The 23,890-nt window shown below is 48.3% G+C and overlaps 1 protein-coding gene across 1 annotated transcript in view; it reads right to left on the reverse strand.

The window, feature by feature from the left end:
• Positions 1 to 634: 634 nt before the first annotated feature.
• Positions 635 to 23,890, reverse strand: part of OGFOD2 (2-oxoglutarate and iron dependent oxygenase domain containing 2) — a 178,746-nt gene continuing 155,490 nt past the window's right edge. The window contains exons 6-7 of the mRNA XM_086942936.1: positions 5,429 to 5,686; positions 635 to 5,331 (exon numbers count right to left, since the gene is read on the reverse strand). Coding sequence (XP_086799062.1) covers positions 5,056 to 5,331; positions 5,429 to 5,686 — 534 coding nt within the window. The 3' untranslated portion in view covers positions 635 to 5,055. The remainder of the gene's footprint in view (positions 5,332 to 5,428; positions 5,687 to 23,890) is intronic.

Below are 23,890 nucleotides of genomic sequence, written 5' to 3' on the forward strand. Positions count from 1 at the left end.
TCTTATCTTTGTATATCCCATGGTTACAAGAATGTGCGCTGGGTTCTCTGGGCCACAATTAAGACTGGACCATCCTTTCACCCTTCTTCTCTTACTCTCCTACTACTTTATATCAGCACAGAGTGATAATTCATCCATTCTTTAGTCTGCAACACAAATGTACACATGTATGATCATCTAGACAACTCCGACAATATTGTAGCATACTTTCTCACACTCCTTATGCGCACCCAAACTGTTAGCAAAGGACTGTGGTAACTTTGGGCAGATGTTCTGACCATCCGCTTCCGGACAATGCATGACAAACAATCATTCATAATGTAATAAAAATACACTGTTTGCACTAAAGCGAACTCAGTGAAGGCTCCCTAGCTGCCATCAGAAACATCAGTGAAGACAATATGTTTAGCGTAGTGGAGCGGGCTGGCTGCCACTCTTGTAGAGTGTGCTGCCCAATATTGTGCAGGCTAAAGTATATACTTCAGAGATTCATTATTTCATCCCTGGCACCCAGTGGGATCTAAATGAATAAGTCATGAAAAGGAGCATACAATTACACATAATTCTTTTGTAAATTATAAACAATTTCTCAAGATCCACAAAATCCAAAAAGTATTGCACAAGGAGTCTTGAATTCTCTTTTTCCAATTATTCTTTATTTGTGGTCAAATGTATCAGCCCAGCCAACGCATTTCGTCCAACATGGACTTCCTCAGGGTTGGATATATCTTTTAAAGATAACTGAAGCAATCTTCTTTTATATTTCATAGCGAACATACACTGGGAGTCCCAGTAGTGTCCGGTCAATCAAAACTTTCAAGGATTATTACCTTATAGCCATACGGTTGTGTTCTCTGCTCAAGTTCAAAAGCCGTCTGTCTATTCGTCACCTAAATGAATACAGCCCCTCCCCATAACTATTACATATGTTGAAATGGGCTGTAACTATAATTCCCAAAAGTGGAAAAATGATCTTATATTAAACGTGTATTTGTCTTCGCCTATTACTTCCATTTAATTTGAGCAATACATTCTGAGCAGAACTGATTCTCTGTTTGGCTTCATATTAGCAAACCTCGACGCTTTGCTATGTGTACCACCACTACTGCTCTGTAAAATATTTCTGGTCGAAATGTTATAGTTGCTAAATAACATCACATGACATAACCTAACATAACATAAGCCCTAACACTGCACAACACAGATTTTACATACAACTTAGATGCACATTACAGATGCATAGCTCACGCAGTATTCGGTCTGATACTCAAGTTATCCATATATGCTGTTGCACAATGAGGGAATGGTTTTGATAAGTTCAAGACCTGCCTCTTCCACTGAACTGCAGAACCTTCCCCCTCCACCCCGCACCCTTCAGCGCCTAGAGACTCTTACGGGTGATTAGTCGCGCTCTATAAGAACCCGCATTGATCGATTGTAAGTGGGAGCCTTGCAATGAGAAAACACAGTAGTTACTTTTAGAGTGATGTTTTGAGACAGATGTATATGTACTAGAGTGACATAAAACTTTTGAGCAGTCCGTCCTGGAAATGGACCGGGCAACCAAGCTGAGACTGGTAAAATGCAGATGTCATTTGAAAGTAAAACATATCAACAACACAAATCAAACATTGCTCTCAGACAGTTTTTTGTGTAAACCAGGGGGTTATGAGAACCCCCCTTTCGTTTAATTGCAATTAAGAGGATTACCTGATTGATAGTCAACTCGCTATTTTGGCAGATACAAGACTTTGCTTTCGGCCTCATCCTGGTCTCTAACCCAGTCTCAATAATTGTAGTCACTATTCACATTTGTAAGTTCGAGGCAGCAGTTCTTACCTTATGCTTCCTCAAAGCATATGCCCTGGCCATCTTTGTGTGGTTTGAAGAGCATGCCTGCTGTTGTTTTGCTGCTTGTGTGGATGTATAAAGGGATGAGTGCAAGGATGGCACTATCTACTCCTAGCATTGCTGCTCATCCATCCATTCAGCTATCCATATTTCCAGTCATTCATCCATTCATCTGTCCACCAACACCCACATTCACTGAATTACATACCACTCTAATTTGGTGGCTCATGCACCAATACTACCACGCACAAACACTCCCATCAATTAACAAGCTATTTCAAACACAAAAACAAGACCTATTGGCTTTGCCAGTGTTTGCTCTAGTTGTAAACAAACCAGAAAATGACTATTTGTATTTGAAAAATGGACATGGAAGGCACTAGCTCATTATCTACCCTTTTATGGAGCTTAGATTGTACTACTGAATATCCACACCAACAATATAGAAGTACAAGAATAGCGAGGACAGAATATTGAGGTACAAAGTATCAAAAGGTAAGTGCACATAGAAAAGTATAGATTTACTATTCCTCACTCACACATCTATGTATCTTGAAGATATATGTACCACATAGGTGCATATATGTGGAATTAGGTACAGAAAATCTAGAGTTATTTAACTGATATTTGTTTTCGATATTCTGTCCCCAATATTCTGTGTGGGTTCGATATTCAGGGTGCACACCGTGTAGTCTAGTCTAGTCTAGTTGTGTCATACAAGTGAACACATTGCGTACTAGTTGAGTTAAGGGCTTAAGGCTGCCATTAGGGCCTTTTGTTATCCCTGCCTCCTAGTGCTAAAAGCCCCATCTCGTCCCCTGTTAGAGGGGGGAGGTCTCTGGGGGACAGAGGTAAGTACTTTTGACCCCCCCGGGACCCCTCTCCTCAAGGAACATTACCAAGCACTAGAGTCAGACCTCCCTGAGGGGAGGGTTACGCATGTATGGTCATGTACACAGAGACACCAGCACACTACAAAGGGACACCACACCAATGGGTTACAGGCAAACACGTTCTTTATATATGACTTCTCATCAGATCAGGGATGATGAACACTTGGGCTAGGGTTCAGCTTTCCTTCTTGAATGGTCGGGCCTCATGGGGGGGGGGGATAGGCAGTCCTCGGTCACAGAGTACCCCTTGTTGGGTTTGGGCCGGCTGCGCCGTGGGGATCGAGTGGGGCTGCCGGCTCACAATCCTCGAGCCAAGGGGGTTAAAGTCAAATAGAAGATGGGGAGGGTACCAGCGTAGGGCTCTCATTCCTCGAGCCGCGGGTCACGCTGATACCTCTCTGGCGGAGCGTCCTCAACAACCAACTCGCACTCCTCGGCTCAATGCTGCTCCTGGTGGCAGGTTCGGGTCATCCGGGCTCGGCTCTCAATCATCGATCTGCGAGCAGGACGCACTGCTGCTGGTGCCGGTGCGAGGCGTACCCAATGTACGGCTCGCACTCCGGGGGTCTGTACTGCTTGCGGTGGTGACTGTGGGTCGTCCTGGCTCGGCTCTCAATCCTCAAGCAGGACGCACTGGTGCTGGTGCTGGTGCGAGGCGTACCCAATGTACGGCTCGCACTCCGGGGCTCTGTACGGCTTGCGGTGGTGACTGTGGGTCGTCCTGGCTCGGCTCTCAATCCTCGAACGGGACGCACTGCTGCTGGTGCGAGGCGTACCCAATGTATGGCTCACACTCCGGGGCTCTGTTCGGCTTGCGGTGGTGACTGTGAGTCGTCCTGGCTCGGCTCTCAATCCTCGAGCTGCGAGCGGGACGGCAGGGCTTAAGCACGGAGACTCGGGCGACCTTGGGATGGGGAAGAGCTGCGACCACGTCAGCAGGGCTCCCTCCAAATTCCAGGCATACGATTCTTCCGATTCCCCTCGGGCGAGCCTCGACCCAGTCAGCAGGGCTCGCTCCGGGTTCCTCTTTCAGAAATACAGTGTCAGCCGCGACCAAGTCCGCAGAGCTCCCTCCGACGACAGGATCCAAAGACAAGAACACCTGGCAACAGACGGACCCGCCAGTTATAGTTTCTTTCCCCTTTGAAGCCCGGGGTTCGTGTCAGGCGGGCCTCTTGTGCCCGGTCGTGATTGAGGGCTTCCTGCCATCTGGTGTCCTGGCCCCCTTTGAAGTCTTGCCCCCGGGCTTGCAGACGGCCAGCGGGGGACGGGGCCAAGTCCTGGGGGGAGGCAGGAGGTGTGACCGAAACCACTCCACCTATCTTCTTTGGGAGAGTCTCGCAACCCCGAGCCAGGTTCCCCTTGGTCCTGGGCCCGGCATGGGGGGTGATGGAATCCGGGGTCTAGGGACGAGGGATTCACCCCTAGACTGTCTATAGTGCTGCTCTAGGGAGTCACGAACCCTGGGAATCGGGGTTGCTATGCGGGGGAATAAGGGGGGGTTGGCGAGGACGAAGGCTAGGGTTACATCTGGGGGGCCTCGCAAGGGGCTGCTGCGGGGTTCTGGAAGTAGGGATGCCCACGCCAAGGAGGACGGGTCTAACATCCCCCCACAGGGGTTTAATTTTCCAGCACATTGCTAAAATGTGAGCGAGTGCACCATCTGTGGATTTTAAAAAGGTAGATCGTGTATATAGAAAATCTCTCTACTGGCTCCCCTGAGGTGATAGAACCCACTTTATGAGGATATATCTAGCCTTGAAATACCAATGAGGACATCCCCTTCCTTAACTCCGCTACCAAAATACCCCATAGGTTCCTAAAAGGGACCGCAGATGTTTCAATAAATCGCTTTCGATCACCCCAGTCCAACTATCCTTGAAAAGCAGTAGATAATCCACTCATGGTTACTGATATATGAGATGCACTCCTTGTCGAAATTTGCACACTTCTTTCTTTAACAATCATCAGAAATAAAAACTATATATGGCTAGCAAACCCTCAGGATCAGTTGAAAGACAATCATTGGGATACTGTCTGCTTTAGAAAAGTAGGCAGGCAGTCAGTCAGACCAGTGTTCCACTTTCCACCAAAAAAGACTGAGAGGAGTCAGCCATTTGAGCGTACTTTTATTTGGAGCCGCTTGTACCTCAGGATATGCAGGAACTGCCCAGAGGCGAGCCTGCCAGCCAGAGATGTACACCCACAAGGATTGTAGTTGTGGCTTCAGGAGCAGCAGCTCAACACTGGTCTTCCCGGGTGAGTTCAGCAAAATTGTGTCTTTTTGGTTTCTTGCAGCCTCAGGTTTCTGCTAGATTACAGCACAAACATCAACAGTCTCTGGTGCCTGGGGGGCACATGATTGGGTGAAGCCATCACCATAGCCCAGAGTCTCCACCAACTGGGGGGTCTTGTCACACATTGGGCACAGACGGTTGCGAACAGTGGCGGATCTCATCCACACAATGAGGTTCCAGCGTTCTCCTGATGAGATTGGCAGGGCTCCATGAACGTGTTCTCCTCGGTGCACCAATCCCTGGCCAACTACGTGTTCGACTTCCACATACCTTCTTTCGTTGGCCGGTACCTAGAATTAAAACAGAAAAGTTCCTTACACTGCCATATAATTCTCTTAAATACAGTATATGCAAGCCATGTTTTTGAGGATCACCATATTTAATTACCTGCCTCATGTCTGCAAAATACAAATTTCCTTCTGTAAACTCTTTCCCCAGTGATACATTCACTGTTACTTCCGCATTGTCGTAATGGCTGCTTAAATCCAGATCTTCTGACAGTGAGTATTTGACAACAAAAGCTTTATGGCTGTCAAGGTACCGTCCCCCATAATCTGGATACAGAATGGACGTCACTGGCTGAAGGTATTTTTCACGTAAAGGTGCAATGAATCTTTCGTCAAATCCCAGCTCATTCAGTAGCACCTGAGGAATAAGGAAAGATAAATATCAAGGTTAGGATATTGAGGTCCTGTTCAGAGGTGTATACTAATTTCCCACAAGTACTGCAGAATTGAAAACTAACCCATCATGTGTATTTTGTACATTACTAGTCCCACTGCATAGCAATATTAAGCAGAAGTAAGAATTTTCATTTGCCCTATAAGATAGTATCACAAAGAGCTACGGCCTAGATGTATCAAATACTTGTCGTAAAATACTTGTTGACAATTTGCGACCAGTATTTTTGCACCCAGTAAATAATTTTACGAACTGACCTACGTATTAATAGGTTGAGTCATAAAATTCTGATTTGGAGTGGGTCGTAATCTGACTCACCTCATTAATATTGCGACTCAGTGCGATTGGTGGCCATCTCAGATCAAAGATGACAAGATCATCTGTATACAGCAACATCTGGAAGCCTCCCGTTGTAGGAGGAAACAACCCAACCAAGAATATAGCATGCCAAAGATCTTCTGAATTGAGGTTGAGAAGCAGGGGTGTAAGTACACACCCCTCCCTCAGCCCATTGTTAGTTAGGATCCTACTGGAACTTCAAAAGCCCTGTCTCCGTTGCTGCGCTGCGTCCCCGTTACCTGGGACCGGGTAGCGGCTGGGAGCGCTGGTGCGGTGAGGGCGACCCGACACATCAAGCGAGGCCCAAGCTTTGCGGCCGAGTCGGGACGGAGCAGAGCCCGTCTCGGCCTATACGGCATACCATGGCCTGCATCCTGGGGCGCAAACGGGAAAGCGCTGCAAGTGTGGGAGCACAGAATTAACCCTGCATTGACACCAGCTAACATTGGGAGCCAGCGAGGAAATCAGCCTGGTGGCCCATAAGGAGCGTGGCCCGGGGCAGGTCTGGCCTAGAGGGAGGACTGGATGCCCGGCAGTGACCTTGGCTGGGGACGCGGCGAAGGACAGAAGAACAGGGCCACATATGGGGCAGCACCCACGACCCTACAGGGAGCCCAAATAACGCAGGGGCACCACGGACACCGAAAAGGAAGGCCTGAAGAGCCGGGAAGAGTGCGGTGAAGTCCAGACATGAAGGCCCTGGCAGGTCCATGGACCATGTGAGTGGACCTCCTTGTTGGAGATAATGGCATACAGCCGTCACGGAGGTACAACGATCGTGGGAGCCCCAACCGGGTAGGAGGTTTGCTGGAAAGTGTTGGTGCACGTGGTCTGCATACCTCCTTCGAGACTGCGGCCTGAAAGACGATGCCGGGGGCCGAGGCGGAGCGCGACGCTTGCTGGCACATAGAGGAGAGCGCATTGAGTGGATGACTGAAAGCGGGGGGCCCGGACAGTTGGTGCGGGAGCCCCGCCTGATACTTTGGTGGCCTGGGTGATAGCGCGGAGGAGAAGTTGTGACCCTAGTGGGGTGCCAGATACCAACACTGGCAATAAGCGGTGCTCCTGGACGGGACTGTGCGCGCTAAGTGGCTGTGGCAGACCGCGTGTAGCCACCATGAGGCCCAAACAAAATACGAATACACAATCTAACAAATTGGATAAATACACGGTACAGATGGGGACTCCGCAGGGGAAGGGAGCAGCCGGGGACCAGTCCGGCCCGAAAGAACCATCGATGGCTTCCATCATGGCGGCCATACAGTCACTTAGCGCCAACCTGGAGACGAAAATCGACAAGGTCTCCATCGAGGTCAACCTCCTCCGCGCCGACCTCAGTAAAACTTCGGGAAAAAAAAGCCAACGAAGCCGGTATCAAGGAGCTCCAGACGTCAACTAAGGCCCTGGAACAACGCGTAAACGATCTGGTGCACCAACACCGCCAAATAGCCTTGCGGCTGGAGAAACAGGAAGGAAGTGCCCAAAGGAGTAATATCCGCGTAGTAGGCGTAACGGAGGATTTGGAGGGGCCGAGCATGGAACTCTTTTTGGAGGACCAGATCCTCAACCATCTAAAGCCTAAACGCCTGTCCAACATATTCACTTTTGAACGGGCACACCGTGCGCCTATCCCTAAATCTAAACCAGGGGCACCGCCCAGGACAATTATCGCAAAAATCCTAAACTATAGGAATAGAGACGCCATATTGCAGACAGTAAGGCAGGCGGGGGACCTGCAATACGAAAATGCCACAATTTGGTTTTTTCCAGACTTTACTCTTCAGGTACAGCGAGAGAGGCAATCCTTTGCGGATGTGAAGGCGGCGCGGAGGGAGAGAGGCATCAAATACATGATGTTTCTTCATGCCAAGCTCAAAGTCCTTGCTGGGGGCAAATCCTTGTTTTTTACTTCACTATCGGACGTGTAGGATTTGATTGACCGGGAGTCATCGAAAGCTCGGGACCGGGCTGGTGGGGAGAGCTGGAGAGATAATCAGGCTGCGTCCCCGGAGTCGACGGCTGGGAAGTCGGATGTGGATGGACAGAGTCAGCGCTCCTGGAGGTAACGGTCTGTAAGTCCCCGTTGGGTGACTCTTCGAGAAGCGGCTGACCATTGAGGGTGACGGACCTGCCGAGATGGACCTCTATATAATGTAACGTATTACGGGAGTTGATGCCAGGGTGTGGGTCAGGCTCCCCCTAGTAAGTCCTGGTGGGGTGGGAGGGGAGATACTGCCCCCTGCAGGGATGGGGGCCATGTTCAGACTGGTAGACATTGTTGAGGGTCCTCCCCTCTCTTCTTTGACTCAGTGGCCCAGATAGTCCCACGATGGACTGGAACATTGCCGAGCTGAGTGAGCTGCGAACTCATAATAGATGTAATTTAACTTTTACAGAGTGTAGGCTTTAATGGTACAATGATATTATCTATGGGGTGGGCATGGGCGGCGGTTGGAGCTGGAGCCGGTGCACGCTTCTCTTGCAGAAGGTTCATCTGGAAGGGAAGAAGCTGGTTTCCTGTTTGTTTGTTTCTTCCACTTCCAGGTTGGGTACCGGGCGAAAGGCGCTCTGCTAAGTGGGGATGTGGGTAGTTCGAAGCCTACGGAGCAGGGAAGCAGGCAGTGGCGGTGCGTCCATTGGGGGTGTTGAGGCGTGGCCCCACTAGCCATGGACGACCGCACTGCCAAGAATTAAAAAAAGGATTTGAAATAAATCTGAGTGGCGCGCAGTGACTCAGGCTCCCGCACTGCGCGCTACCGGCCCCGGGACAAGCCCGTCGGAATGGGGCATCGCACAAGGAAGTGGGCCGTGGGGGGCGGGGCTGCGGCAGAGAGTGAAAGGCAACCAAAGCAGAATAGCGTAGAAGCAGCGAGCGGGGTGACTGCGCATGTGAAATCCAGGAGTACTAAATCTTTCGACTGGCCCGTGCATGCGTAGAGTGGTAGACCTCCCCCGACCCCCTATAGCACTCAGAGACTGTGGCAGGGACCCAGGGCCTCGGCCTCATTATGGGCAAAATAGTATCCTGCTCGTAGCCAATCCTGGCGCAGTGGCGCTGTTAACGCTGCGCCAGGATTGGCTGCTGCAGCAGGATGGTGCTGTGCGTAGGTGTTGGCTGCTCTGCTGAGGGCTGCACTGTATGGCCAATCACATATGGCTATATCCAGCCCATGTCGAGGTAATTGGCAATTTCCCTACGCTGTTGGGACGTCACTGCGCGTGGCGCACCAGACAGTGCTGCCAGTGCCACAACAACTAAAGTGAAAGTAGAAGTGAGTCTCAGAGACAGAAAGTGAGTCAAAACACGAAGGAGAGAGTGGACCGCGTGACTGGCTGCCAGTGCCTGCTACTACGGACAGTCCGGACCGCCTGGAGCTTGAATCCTTTGTGTGCACAGTGCTCTGAGTCTGCTGCGTCGCCGTCAGAAGACATTGAGTAGAACAGAGAGAAGTTCCATGGTGGTATAGCATAAATAGTCGACAACATCACTGTCGGTCACCACTGCGACCACGTACGTTTTTTACTGTGCCAGGCCTCCCCTGTTCTCTGACCTTTGCCGACTGCCATCCCAACCAGTCCAGTGCCAGGCTAGCTTTACCGTATGTCAGAGCGATGACAAACCAGGCCCTTGCATACCTACTTTTTTTTAAACCATAATTGTTGTATTTTTCTTAACTCAGGAACAAATCAGTGCGAGGAGACGGTAGTGCAGGATAGCACGAGGGTTCGCCCAGGGAGGAGGAGAGTAGGATTTCCCTCTCGGGTGTCATTGTGAGGTTGCAGTAAACACTGGTTTGTAAGGACACGAGCTCTAGTTTATTTCCAGCTCAGCTCAGAGCACTTCAGATTCGTATCAATCCACTTTTAGACCAAAACATTTCACAATGTTGACCAAGGACCTCGGATGCCCTGGTTTTGTTGATGAACGATTTATAGAACAGGATTATAGCGCTTCCCGTCCCCTAGAACAGGATTATAGCGCTTCCCGTCCCCTAGTCTCTGACCTTGTCAGCGCACCCGGGTACAATGAAAACGTTTCTTTCAATAAATTAACAAGCATTGGCAAGGCCAATAGGTCACGCCTGTGTAATCTATTGGATCTGCAAATGGTTTTAGTTATTCGGCACAGCTTTCCCGATGCGGTACTACTGCATGGCATAAGTATTTAAAAAGAAAAAAGAAAAAGATAAAAAAGCTTTACATGTGGCCCGTCGTCGCCTCGTTTTGTAGGCGCGTTCTTACAAAATGGCACACAGATGTTTTTTTTTCTTTTTAGTTACGAACCGAGTTGAAGAAAAAAAAGCTTAAAACATTTCTTTTATTTTTAAAGAGGGTGGCAGGGAAGTTACAAGGGGCCAGGTGGGGGAAGCAACATGGGGGCAGAAGCAGCACTGGGAGGAGGGGAGGAAGAAACACGGGGGTGGAGAAAAGTGACACGAGGCTCAAAAGGGGCGAAAGAGAGCAAAGTCAGTGAGAAAGCATGCCAGCGAGAAGCCAACTCAAAGAGAATTAGGGCTTCCAGTTTTATGGTATATATATATTATCTTTAACATTTCCGTTTGTATTCATCCATATTCATTTTTTGGCCATTTATTGGTATTTATCCATATTTAGTTTGTGAACAGATGAGGTGATTTTTTCATTTATTTAACAGATAAACGTGCACTCATACTTTAATGCATGTCAGGTTTTAGCACTGTGAGCTTTGTAACTTTCCATGCTGCCAAATGTGTTCACTTTCACTTTCGTCTTCAGAACAAAGAGCTTGTCTGGGGTGAGTGGGGTGGGGTGAGTGGGATGGGAGATTCACCGGGCACATTACCGTACAAACTTCTCAAGCAATTCTCAAGGCAATTATATTGCAAAACATTGTGATTAACTGAACTAACCGGGAGATGACTCGGTTTGTGCTGTGAATTATTATTCTAGTACAAAACAGACTCCTGTGCTTACCGGGTCGCATTTCAAACCCCATTCGCCCATTTCTTTTCCACAACATTAGAATAAACAATCAGTCAATTCCTATGAATTTTAATAGTCGTGTCACAGCCTCACAGGCCTCCTCAATTTAAGTACTTCAGACTAGCACTGCGCGCTCAACTGCAGCAGTACTGCACAGTCACACTCGTGTACTAAGTACACAAGTGTGACTGTGCAGTACCGCTGCAGCTGAGCGCGCAGTGCTAGTCTGAAGTGCTCCAGGACCTGAACAGTCTGTGCCACCGTAACCATGATATATAAACGAAACTTAATAGCATGTTTATTTTGATGGCCAGGCCACACTGGGATACCCCACCCGAGCAGACGCCAGCGGCCCTTCCTTTGATGCGCTTCATCTGCGCACAGGGCTCCCCTTGTTAAAATCAAGTCGCTGAATATTTTGTACAGCAGTGAAGGCTCCCAGGCTGTATTTATAAACTCTCTTCCAGCTGCTATATTTAGAGGCTTCAAGGCAGCGCCGCGGCTCATTTCGGTCTGTTGCCTTTGTATTGCGTTTTGGACAACAGACAGCGCCTGGCACAGTATGCTAGGCAATCCGGGATATTGTGAGCTGCATCACAGGTTCACACTGCGTTCCTCGCCCCTTCCCAGAGTCAGGTTGCTGGTGGGACTGGCCTGACTTTTGATGCCATCTGTGGGCCTGTTTCCCTTCAGAGCAGCATTGGAGGGTTTCTTGAAATTCAAGGTGGGCACCCCAAATATCAGTCAGAAGTTCGCCCTAATAAACATAAGCCTGGTCTCAGACCCCTTAGGTATTGAAGCCACTGACCTGCCATTGACCCTGGGCAAGGCAAATCCTTTGCATTGTACTCATGCCTGAAGGAACCCTAGCCAGATTCCAAGTGGCAGGCAGGTCCTCAGCACCAGTTTCAAGTGTTCCTCAGTGTATTGATTGCACACTCAGCTGGAGCTGGACTATCCCATGAACCAAGATGGAGGGGTGGGGGGTGCTTAAGATAAGTTAAACAATATATATATTCTACTTTTAGAAGTTAGGAGCACAGTGATTTCTCAGGGTATAAAAAAGTACTTTTTTTGTTGATGGGAGTGTTTTTACACGGTACAAAATGAGCAAATACTGCCACATCCAATCGGCCTAGCTTTAATGTGCCAATCATGTAAATTCCTGAATTTGCAAATGCTGTTTACATGTGGTGCATGCACAAATGAAGTTTATCACATTAAAGCCTGTCCAATTTCATGTAGAAAGAAGGAATTGAATGCAACAAATGGCATGATGATGGAGTGTCATTTGAGATGTAAATCCGGAAGGATACACCATATAGCTAACAGCATGACAGCATGACACCTCCGGTTGGAGCCAAAGTCCACTCTATGTTCATTTTAAATTATTGGTAATAATAGATCTTGCAGACAGCTGCACTGTCAAGTCAAGCCTACAAATATAATTTAAAACTTTAAACCATGGGTATGTATTGTTCATAAGTCATGCTTTCATTGCAGCTGGAAATTCACTTAGATGAAACAGTGTATTTTCAAGTTCGGACTGGCCTTGTGGGCAATATGGCAGTGCCAGATGGGCCAGTCTGACAGGGCAGTGTAGGGCAGTGTGTGGCCCGGTTTTGTGCTATGTTGGGCTTATTTTGTGACTGTGTGTGGGATGGTGTTATAAACATCTTCAAATGAAGGCTAGGCGCTCGTGGCAAGCATCATTGTGCAGGCCATGGATGGTGTTATTTCATTGCTTTCAACGTGGATATACCAATCACACTTTTCGTACAGAAGAGCGGGAAGTGTCAATGCTTTTATCTTTTTGATAGAGAAGGAACATAGTGAATTAGACTGCTGCATTTCTCACATATTACCTTATATGTTGCCTGCAGCAAGCAGAAAAACATGTGCTTCCCCACACCTAATTGACCACCATGACAGCATGTCTTCATAAGTCGAGAGTTGTTGGATTTTCAAATGTTTTTACTACTCAGTTCATAGATTGGCTGAATAAGTAGCTACCTATGTTATATGACATCTCTTTAATAATGTAATACCTGCACTTTCACAATTGCTTTATTAACTTTCCTGTTTTCTGAAATTTGCTTCAAAATGTACCATATTTCCACTATTTTTTCAAAATTTTCTTGGGGGGAGAACCCCCTGGAACCCCCCCTTCGGTTGTTCGGGCTCACGCGCTACGCCCTACCTCTTGCAATTGTCACCGTCCGCCACTGGAAGCAGGGAGGGGGGTTTGTTGCAGTTGGGGGGAGGACGCGAGGGGGGAAGCTGGGGGGTGGACAGGGAAGGTTACACAGAGGTGGGTGGGGGATCAGGTTGTTAAGGTCACACCGAGGTAGGGCGCATATTCTGAAACAGTTCAGCAGGAAGCACATGAATGAACTGGCAAACTACAGTGTGCATGGCTATGAAGTGGGATAAAAGTCTTAAATTGATTAGCTGGAACGTCAATGGTCTGGGCGACAAACTTAAAAGGAGTATTGTGCTACAGTTTGTGAAGAGACACCTCCCGGAGGTAGTCCTGTTACAAGAGACACACTTGAGAGGTAACATGTCAGGCGCTAAACAGATGGGGGTACACCTTGGCGGCACATGCCGGTTTTACTTCAGGATCTTGAGGGGTAGGCATTCTGCTGCAACTGAACTTTCCCATGGTGGTAGACCGTACAGATGTAGACCCCCTGGGGCACTTTGCGGCGATCTCAGGGACATGGGAGGGTCGTAGACTTAATTTGGTGACGGTCTATATTCCACCGGGTCTCCAAACGCTATCCTATCATGATTTGGGAGAGACTCTACTGTCCCTCCAGGAGGGGCTCCTCTCAGTTGGTGGCGACTTCAACGCGGTTGTGTCTGGGCAGATGGACAGACAGCCAGCTAGAAACATCGAGGCTGGACAAAGGTGGCTTCCCAACCTTCTGGAGGCATTCGGACTTGTTGATCTTTGGCGCCTTCTGCACCCGGCACAAAAACAATACACTTTCCTCTCAGGTCCACACCACACTTTCTCGCGCCTAGATTACCTCCTTGCACCAATGCACCAAGATGTGACGATCCATGAGATCACACACCTGGCGCGAGGCATTTTGGATCATTCCCCTCTCTGGGCACATATAACACAGGGCGACCGGAGGGTTGTGTGTGTAGCTCCTATTGCCGCTTGGTATATGAAGGGTGAGGCTATTAAAAAGAAACTTACACAGTTGATTGATCACTACTTTCAAGAAATTGTGGGGACTGTAGACTCAGGGGTGACCTTGTGGGAGGTCTTAAAGACGGTGTTTAGGGGAGAAGCACTCTCGGCGATAGCGGGGCACCGTAAGGAATGTGAGGCACAATTGCTGACTCTAGAAACTGATCTGCAGGTACTAGAGGGTACTGCGCAGCGTGATGGGGTCCTGATACGATACACCAGCTTCAATTGAAGGCTGCAGAGTACAAGGACCTTGCTACTGACGCTGCCAAGACACTGGCGAGGGACAGAGAGGGTAGGCTATACTGTCAGGGAGACAAGGCGGGCAAGTTGATAGCGTGGTTAGACAAGAAGCAGCAGGCTCAGAAGGTGGACGCTGAACTTAGGACGGAAGTAGGAACTGTTCTTACGGAACCTCACGAGATTATCCAGGAGTTTGCATCACATTATAAACGGATATACACTAGAAGATCCGAAAAGATGGAAAGAGAGTCTTCTTGGACGACATTGTCCTTCCCTCCCTTTCCGAGGAAGAATAGGAGACCCTAGAAGCACCCCTGTTTGTGGAAGAGATAGTGAAGGCCATTCATGACCTGCACCCCGGAAAGGCTCTTGGGCCCAACGGTCTACCAGTGGAGCTTTACAAGCTCAAACCAAACAGTGTCAGTACACATCTGAAAAGGAAGTTCGAGGAGAGTAGGGAGCTAGGTAGCCTGCCCCGGGATCAGCGGATAGCTACCATTGTTGCTATCCCCAAGGCGGGGAAGCCTAAAGAGTCATGTTCCTCCTACAGGCCAATATCACTGCTCAATGCAGAACCAAAAATTCTGGCCAAGGTCCTGGCCAACAGGATCAAACCGGTCCTCCATACCCTAGTGCACCCGGACCAATCAGGCTTTATGCCTCACCGTAATACGGCATTGAACCAAAGACGTCTCCATGGAGTGTTGGGATGCTGCCACCGGTTACGTACGGATGCAGTGGTGGTGTCCTTCGACGTTGCGATGGCTTTCGACACACTAGAATGGTCGTATATGATGGCAACACTTCGAAAGTTGAGGTTCGGCCCTAACTTTGTTAGCTGGGTGAAACTCCTGTTCACAGAACCACTGGCTCAGGTCGTTGTCAACAATAAACTTTCAGAGGCCTTCCCATTGGAGAGGGGAATGAGGCAGGGATGCCCCCTCTCACCCCTGCTCTTTGCTCTGGCACTCGAACCCCTGGCAGCGTGGGTTCGACAGACCCACTCTCTGCAGGGGATACCATGGACTGACGGTTGGAGGACAGGATTTTGCTATATGCGGATGACATCCTCCTGTACCTCACGGCGCCGCACGAGTCCCTAGAGGCAGCACTAGATATCTTTCGGAGCTTTGGAGAATACTCCGGATACAGTATTAACTGGGGAAAATCTCTCATTTATGTCCTGCACGGGCCCCCCCCACGGACACCGGCTGATTGCCCGATCCAAAAAGCCAACTACGGCTTTACATATCTAGGTGTATATATCACTAAAGACCGTGCCGCAAGATACGAACGCAACCTCTTGCCACCACTACAGCGGCTCCAGAGAGATGCCGCCGTCTGGAAGAACCTCCCGTTATCGCTGCTTGGCCGAGTTGCCCTATTTAAAATGATGGTGTTGCCACGATTCCTATATGCCCTCCAAAATCACCCGGACCTAGTCCCGCAAAAGTATTTCGCCGCTATTGCGGCAACCCAGAGGGATCTTCTCTGGATGGATACGCCTCGAATCTCCCTCCAGAGTCTCAGGCAGGGCTGGTTTGATGGGTTTGCACTCCCGGATATCAGGAAATATTACTGGGCGGCGCATCTGTCGGCCATTAATCAGGGTACCTATTGTGCAGGGAATGAACCAGGGTACAAGATTGACAAATGGCTTCTTCCAGGAGGAAACTTCGAAGCGGCTCTATTCCAGACCGAGAAGGTACAGACTAATAGGGCCAACTAAACACTCTGTCCATCTGTGGCATATAGTCCTTAAGAAAATGGGTTGGGCTGGCAGGATTACCCAGGCAACTCCATTGCGGGCTTCAGAGAAGCTAGGCACTCTTAGCGGCACAAAAGGATTCCGAAACTGGGATCTTATAGGCATTTCCCTTATCAAGGATTTATGGGGCCCAGAGGCAGTACACACATTTGATACCCTCCAGCACACATATGATCTAGCCCGGAAGGAACACTTCCGTTACATGCAGGTTCGACATGCACTACAGGCCAACATTCCTCCTGGGACGCAGCTCCCAGAGTCCTCGCCCCTAGAGGATAGATTATTGGATGGCCACCTTCCAGAAAAGGCAATATCACTCACATACAAAAAACTCATTAACCATACCCCAGATCCATTACTAGCCCTTAGAGCGAAGTGGGAGGCGGACAGACTTGAGATTGACGATGAAGAATGGCGCGAGGCGCTAGCGTCCCCCAAGGAAATAGCAATATCGGCTAAATTGCGTTTGATTCAACGGAAGACCCTGCACAGAGTATATATCTCCGGTACCAGGCTAGTCTTGATGGGGCGCAGCGACGAAGGGCTCGGTCGTAGGGGGTGCGGGCAGGTGGGAACCTTTCTGCACATATTGTGGGAATGCCGGGAGGTACATGCATAATGGACACAGGTACTTAACTGTATGATTGATGTGTGGGGAGTGGAATTGCGACCTGAGGCGAAGAGGTGCCTCCTTAATATATGGGAACCCTCAGACCTCCCAGCAAAAGGCAAGCTATGGGCAACACTGGGCATGGTGATAGCAAAGAGAAATATTGCTAGGATTTGGGGGGCTGCCACTCCACCAACACTTGGCGCCTGGCAGAAAGACATGGACTGGAGCATGGCTCAGGAAAAAACAGTGTATATGGCTAGGGGGTGCCCGAGGAAGTGGGTAGCTGTGTGGTCTAAATGGAATGACCATAGGGGAAATATATGTGAGCCTCCCATGATTATGACTGTTGACGAGCTAATTAATGAATGATTGTGGTATTGTAAGAAATGGAGTTAGACTTCTGATAGATATAGATTCACCAGATTTTAATTCATGTGTATTCCTAAATATGTATAATTTAAAATGCTGATCTGCCATGTATGTGACCGCATTCTGTTATGTTTTCAATTTGAAAATAAAAAGAACTTACAAAAAAAAGAAAACAATTATAAAAACAAATATATCACGTATTTCAGCATTAGAACTACAAGTAAGTAACCTTTTCTTCTGTATTCTAGGTTCTTCATTTAAAGTTATAAATGTTAGAATAGAGTAGCTAGCTAGTTTTAACAGAAGACAGCTGTTTGCAGCAGTAAGGAACAGGAAAGAGCACAGAGTGCACTATGAAAAATAGAGTTTCTAACCTGATTTTGCAGGGTTTCCTAGCCCATTCTAGCATCAGCTTGTGTATCCAAATGTAGACAATAGTATCTTCTGAATGTGTTTTTGATCCACGCTTTCCCATCTTAGGCCTCCCTTGCAGAGTTTTGTTCAAATATTGGTAGCATAATGTGATACAGGCTACTATCCATCCAGCAATACATTGTTTGGATAGGTCTAGACCCAGCCTGATTTGGCAGATAGTTAACGAACAGTTGCTTTGTTTGTCTCCGGTCCTTTGTTTTGTTTAGGTATAAGTGAAGGACTCTTCTAATATGTAGTGAATGAGTGCATGTTTTGCTGCTGAGGAAGGATAGGGAAAGAAAGTAGGCAGTGTAACGGTTTGATTAATATGAAAATTCAGAAACGACTTTTGGTAGCAATGAAGGTAGTGTTGTAATTATCACCCTCTTAATGGAAACAGTGTACAGCTTAACAGAGGCTAAAGTTTGCAACTTGCTCACTCTCTGAACGGGTGTGATTGCACCAAGGAAAGCTGTGTTCTAGGTGCGATGCTGCAATGTAGCCTTGTATACTGGCTCAACAGGGGCACCCATCAGCTTTTCAGAGAACAATGTTCAACTCCCATGGTAGAGAAGGATGTCTAGTTAGAAGGAATACTTCTTGAGTCCTTCCAAAAAGATTTTGATGACAGGATTTTTTTTAAATGATAGCGGATTGGAATACTTTCTGTAGGCGATTATAGCAGCCAGATTAGCCGTTAATGGTGTGATTTGAAGCCTGGCATGGACTAAATGAAGCATGTAAGGTAATAGCCCAGTATTTTGGAGGGACATTTTCTTCTTTCAATATCACCATAAAGGACAGTGGAAGATCCAAGTGACTATACTGTGTGACTTAAGTAGCCACACTGCCAAATTTAGTGATGTTCAAGTTGGGTGTTTAACCACTTGGCTGCTAGGCGTTTTCCCCCCCCTGTGCTGGAAATTGCCATTTTAGTGGCACCATGACGAGCTCAGCTCGTCATCAGCACACGACACCCGTGGGTGATGACGAGCTGAGCTCGTCATCAGCATCGAAGGGGTTAAATTTGCCCCTGAAGTCTGTGCAGCAGTTATAGCTTGCAATTAAATCACCTGTGCGGTTCCATGGTTATTGGCAAAAGTTACAGGTCCCACCACTGCCTCAGCCAATCCGGCACTATTAATATCATTTTCACTGGATATGTCTGCAGTTTCAGTATTACTAAGAGAATTTGTGGAATCAGTGAAAAAGCGTAGAGAAATAACTTTGACCAAATGATCAAAAGAGCATTTTCCACAGACCCTGGTTCTGGTAGTCCGGATGCGAAATATCAGCGTTTTCCTTTTTTCTAATCTGAGAAGAGGCCTATATAAGGTTTTCCTACCCTTCGAAGATGTTTATGACTTCCACATCCAAGACCTACCTGTGAGCCTCTTCATAATAGCGACTGAGAAAGTCTGCTTGTGGATTCATTGTTCAAGGAGGAATGTGCAACGCTATTAGTGTTAGTTACCTGGCCAGGAACCATTGCCAAATTGTCTGTGCATACATGGGAAGTGGCTCGACTAGGTGTTTCCTCGTCTCTTTAGGTAATGCATAATGGTGGTATCAGTTTGAACCTGGATCGTTGATTTATTTCCTCAGGAATGGTAGAAAAGCCTTGATGGACAGGTGAACAGCTCTCACTTCCAAATAATGTATGTGGTGCAAGGCTTCCTTGACTGTCGACTGTCCCTGCACACTGTCAAATGTTGTAGCTGGGCTCCCCATCTTGACAGGGAAGAATCCATCACTATGGCCTGCGATGGTAGCTCATTCTGAAATGGAACTCCTTCGAGCAATTTTTGCATATTGCTACACCATTCACCACGCTAGAGATTGTCTTACTGTATAAGTTCAGATCAGGAAGGTTGATTATTTTGAGCTGGTAAGGCAGGGCCTAAGGTTCTTAAAATCTATCGCCCAATGTCACTGTCTCCTACACCTGCCAAGTTTCAAGAAAAGCATCTCAGCCCGTGACGAAGAGCTGACCACTGTATGACTATAGAGAATTAGCACTCATCCTGTACTCGATTACGATTTGGCTGAACTGTAGTCCCTGTGATTCCACTGTAAAATTATGTCCGGTCTGTATGCCTCGGAAGTGACACCTTATGTTTGTTCTTACTTTTGCAAATAAAAAGATTTAAAAAAAAAAGAAAAGCATCTCAATAGAGTACTTATGAACTTGACTGATACTCATGAACTGCTAGATCACTCCCAAACTGGGTTCCGAAGTGAAAATTGCACGGAATCGCTGTTAGTAGAGGCAGTTGAGAGTATAAGATATGGGGTAGACGGTGGAGAGGCTGCAGCCCTTATTATGTTAGATCTGTTCACAGCCTTTGCCACTGTCTAACTGTCCCATTTGGTTTCCCACCTCTGGCTCTGGTTTATTGTATAGTTAATAAAAACCCTTACAGGGACGTACGAGACATTCTGCTAATTCATTCCATAATAAAATGAGAACATAGTAATAATAATCAGTTTAAACAAACAGCTAGATTCATGAAGCCAAATTGCGATCGCAATAGCTGCGAAAAAGCAATTGCGATCGCAATTTGATGAAAAGGAATTCAAGACAGTGGAAATCCAAAAATTGCGAATTCGCAATTTTTTATCGCGCGATATCGCAATTAAATTCGCAGAATCCTGGAAGAAGCCCATTAGCGATTCTGAAATTGCGGGAAACCATGGATTCTGCTAACAAAACGGCGAAATCGCAAATAAATCGCAATTGCAATTCATGAAACATCGCAAATTGTGAAAAACCCGAAAATCGCATTTTGCGACGCGCAATTTAAGGAGAACCCAAACCAGGTGGTAACCAATAAGGAAAAAAATAAATTTTTGAAAAAAACGTTTCCTAATTAGCAACAGGTGCAGGCCTGACCAAACACACTTAAGGAGATGCAGCTGCAGCATCAGGACTCTCACAATGCCAGGACTCTACATGGTGGTCAGGCGGCGAAGGCTACAGAGAGCAGCACGGAACAGACGTAGGATCCAGGAGCGGATATTCTGCCAGCGGGTCACCCTTCTGGGCCAAACCAGGGAGCAAATATACGCTAAGTACCGCCTGAATGGGCCAATGATCATCAAGCTAATCCAGGACCTAGACCCTCTTATGCAGCACCCAACAAGGAGGACCAATGCCGTGCCCACACATGTCCAGGTATTGTGCAGCCTGCACCTTCTGGCCTCCGGAAGCTTCCAGGGGATAGTTGCAGTTGTAGGGGGATATCCCAGCCCACCATGTCCCGCTGCCTAAGGAGTTTCCTGGATGCAATGCTAACCCGGCTACACCACCACATCTCATTCCCCACCAGCCAACAGGACTTGGATGAGACCAAGCATCAATTTTACAACGTTGCACAATTTCCACATGTGATAGGATGCATTGACTGTACCCACATCCACATCTGCCCACCAGCACAAACTGAATACCACCGCAACCACAAGTCCTACCACTGCCTCAACATCCAGATGGTGTGCAATGCTAAGACATACATCACGGACATAGTGGCACAGTACCCTGGGAGCACACATGACTCCTTCATATTCCGGCACAGCGGCCTCCACACACGACTGGCCAGGGGAGACTTTGGTGAAGGACACCTACTCGGTAAGTACACTTGCCCCACAATGATACACTGTGATAATGTAGCTGCGCAGCACAGGCACTCACCCTCTGCTCCTCTCATTCAGGTGACAGTGGCTACGCTCTCCATGAGTACCTCCTCCCCCCATACCTCAACCCTGCAACACCACAGCAATGGCGTTACAATGCAGCACACATACGCACAAGAAATTGCATTGAGAGGACATTTGGCCTTCTGAAGAGCAGATTACGCATACTTCACAAGACTGGTGGGGCCATCAAATACGAGCCTGAGGTCTGCTGCCGCATTGTGGCCGTGTGTGCAATACTACACAACATTGCTAGCAAGCGCCGGATACCTGTAGAGATATCTGGCAGTGAGTCGGAAGAGGACCACCACCCACCTGCACATGCGCGTCATGCACGCGGTGAAAATCTGATGTACTATTATTGAATAAATACTATTGTTGGTGTCACAATAATATGGCATTATTTCAAACAGTAACATTTGAGGAGTATTGTGTCATACTACTCAAGATTTTGTAGTGGGCATGCTTATGTCAGCAGCATGTCCCTACCCTATGAACATTAATGTCATTGGCGCCTCCGGCGCGAAGCTCCCAGTCGCCTCTCGACCTCTTCCTCCAGCTGAGCATGTGATGCCGCAGTGGGCCTGCTTCTGCGGTGTGGAACACTAACCAGTGACGAAGACAGGCTACTGTGACTAGATGTCCCCTCACTTGTGTCATCCCCTCCTGCATGGCCATGGCCAGTTGGCTGCAGAGCCTGAACAGAAGTGGTTACCTGCTCGAGTGCCCGTGCCACGTCCAGACAGCATTGGACCATCTGGAGTTGCATGGACAAAGACCTACGGGACAGCTGGGAAGTGGCGTTGTCAATTACATAATTGGAGCGCGTGTACCCCGAGAGGCGTGTGAGGAGCTGGCGGTGGCGGCGGCGGGTGAGGTTTCGCTGGCTAACCATGGCCGCAGTGTTTGCCTCCATAGCTGTGGTCATCCGGCCCATCCGGTCGGACAGTTGGGCAACATTCCTGCCTGTATTGTGCAGCTGCAGTTGTATAGCTGCAAGGTGTCGTGCCTGTAATTGGTGCACGCGCAGCATGCGGCGCTCTATTGAGAGCCCTGGCACACGCACAGTCATCCCCTCCTCCCGGTGCGTGGTGTACATTGGCGCCGCTCCCTGACCTGCCTGCTGGGCTGAGTGGGCACAGTAGGTGTGCGTTGTGTCGCTGGTGTTGACGCTGCCACTGGCATGGGTCTCATAGCTGATGATGGTGGTGCGCCTGTTGTAGCTGGCGTTGCAGGTGGTGGTACGCCTGCTGGCACTGGTGCTTGGCCAGATGGAGCTGGTTGTGTGGATGTATCTTCCTCACCCTCAGGATCCTCATGTGTTTCATCAATTTGCAGCCCCTCACTGTCGCTGCTGGTGTTATCAGCGCCACCTGTGATGGAAAGTGGACGTTGATTAATTACATGTATCTTTCACATGTAAGGTTGCTACATGCATGCTGGCTACCATTCCCTGACTGGCTGTTGCATTGACTACATTAGGACATGTCTGGCTGCATGGGACTTTTTGTACATTGTGGTCAGACTACATGTCCCACAATGCTATAGGGATATTCTGGTGTGCATGGGCTGCATGACTGGGGTTTATTATGGGTAGCTGTAGGGTCATGGCCATTGTTAGGGGACAGGGTCGCAGTCGCATGGCACTTACCTTGGCTGTCTTGGGTGGATCGGGATGAGTCCAGCCGGGTTACCCCCACTCATGCCTCAGGTTGCAATGTGTCCTCAACACGATCCTCCAATGGGGTGTTGGGAGGGACTGGAGGCTCTCCCCCTCCTGTCGCAAGGCGCTCACCCAGCCTCTCAGCCACCAACTCCTTGGCACGACCTCGGAGGTCGTACCATCTCTTTTTGAGATCGTCAATTGATCTCTGTGCGACTCCAACAGAGTTCACTTTAGCGCGGATGCTCAACCACAGTCGCCGTTTCTCGGCCTCTGGCACCCTCCTGGATCCTTGCCAAAAAGTCTATCATGGTCTTTACAGACTCCATCAATGAGATGTTCCAGCTCCTGTTCAGAGAATTTAATTTTGCGCTTTCTCCCTGTGTCACTGGGCCCTGCTGCTTCCTGTGACATAGCTGCAGTCTGCAGTATCCAAATGCAAAAACTGGAGGTGGCTGGAGTGGAGCTCTGAGCAGTGCTGCTTCCAATTCTGCCTCAGTATTCAGAATGAGGGAGGGAACTGCCTCCTTCCTGGTTGTGATGTCATCACAGTGCTCGAAATGCGACTTTCCGTTTTTGCGATCTCGCTATTAGCGACATCGCAATTTGCGATCTCGCTAATAGCGAGATCGCAATTTCAACACGAGATTTGACCGATTTTGCGATTTTTCTGCGATTTCAGATTAATCGCTATCGGCTTTTGCGGCCGAATGCGAATCGCTAAATTTTATCGCAGATTTACATGAATCCCATTATGCGAATTCTAAATTGCGATTCGGTATTAATCGCAATTTAGAATTCGCAGAATATGGTTTTCATGAATCTGGCAGATAGTGTTTGCTACATTTACACAGTCAAACAAATCAGCTGCTCAATTTCACCTTACAATCAATTAAAACATA

This window comes from Lissotriton vulgaris, chromosome 11 (assembly GCF_964263255.1).
Source record: "Lissotriton vulgaris chromosome 11, aLisVul1.2, whole genome shotgun sequence".
Taxonomy (NCBI): domain Eukaryota; kingdom Metazoa; phylum Chordata; class Amphibia; order Caudata; family Salamandridae; genus Lissotriton; species Lissotriton vulgaris.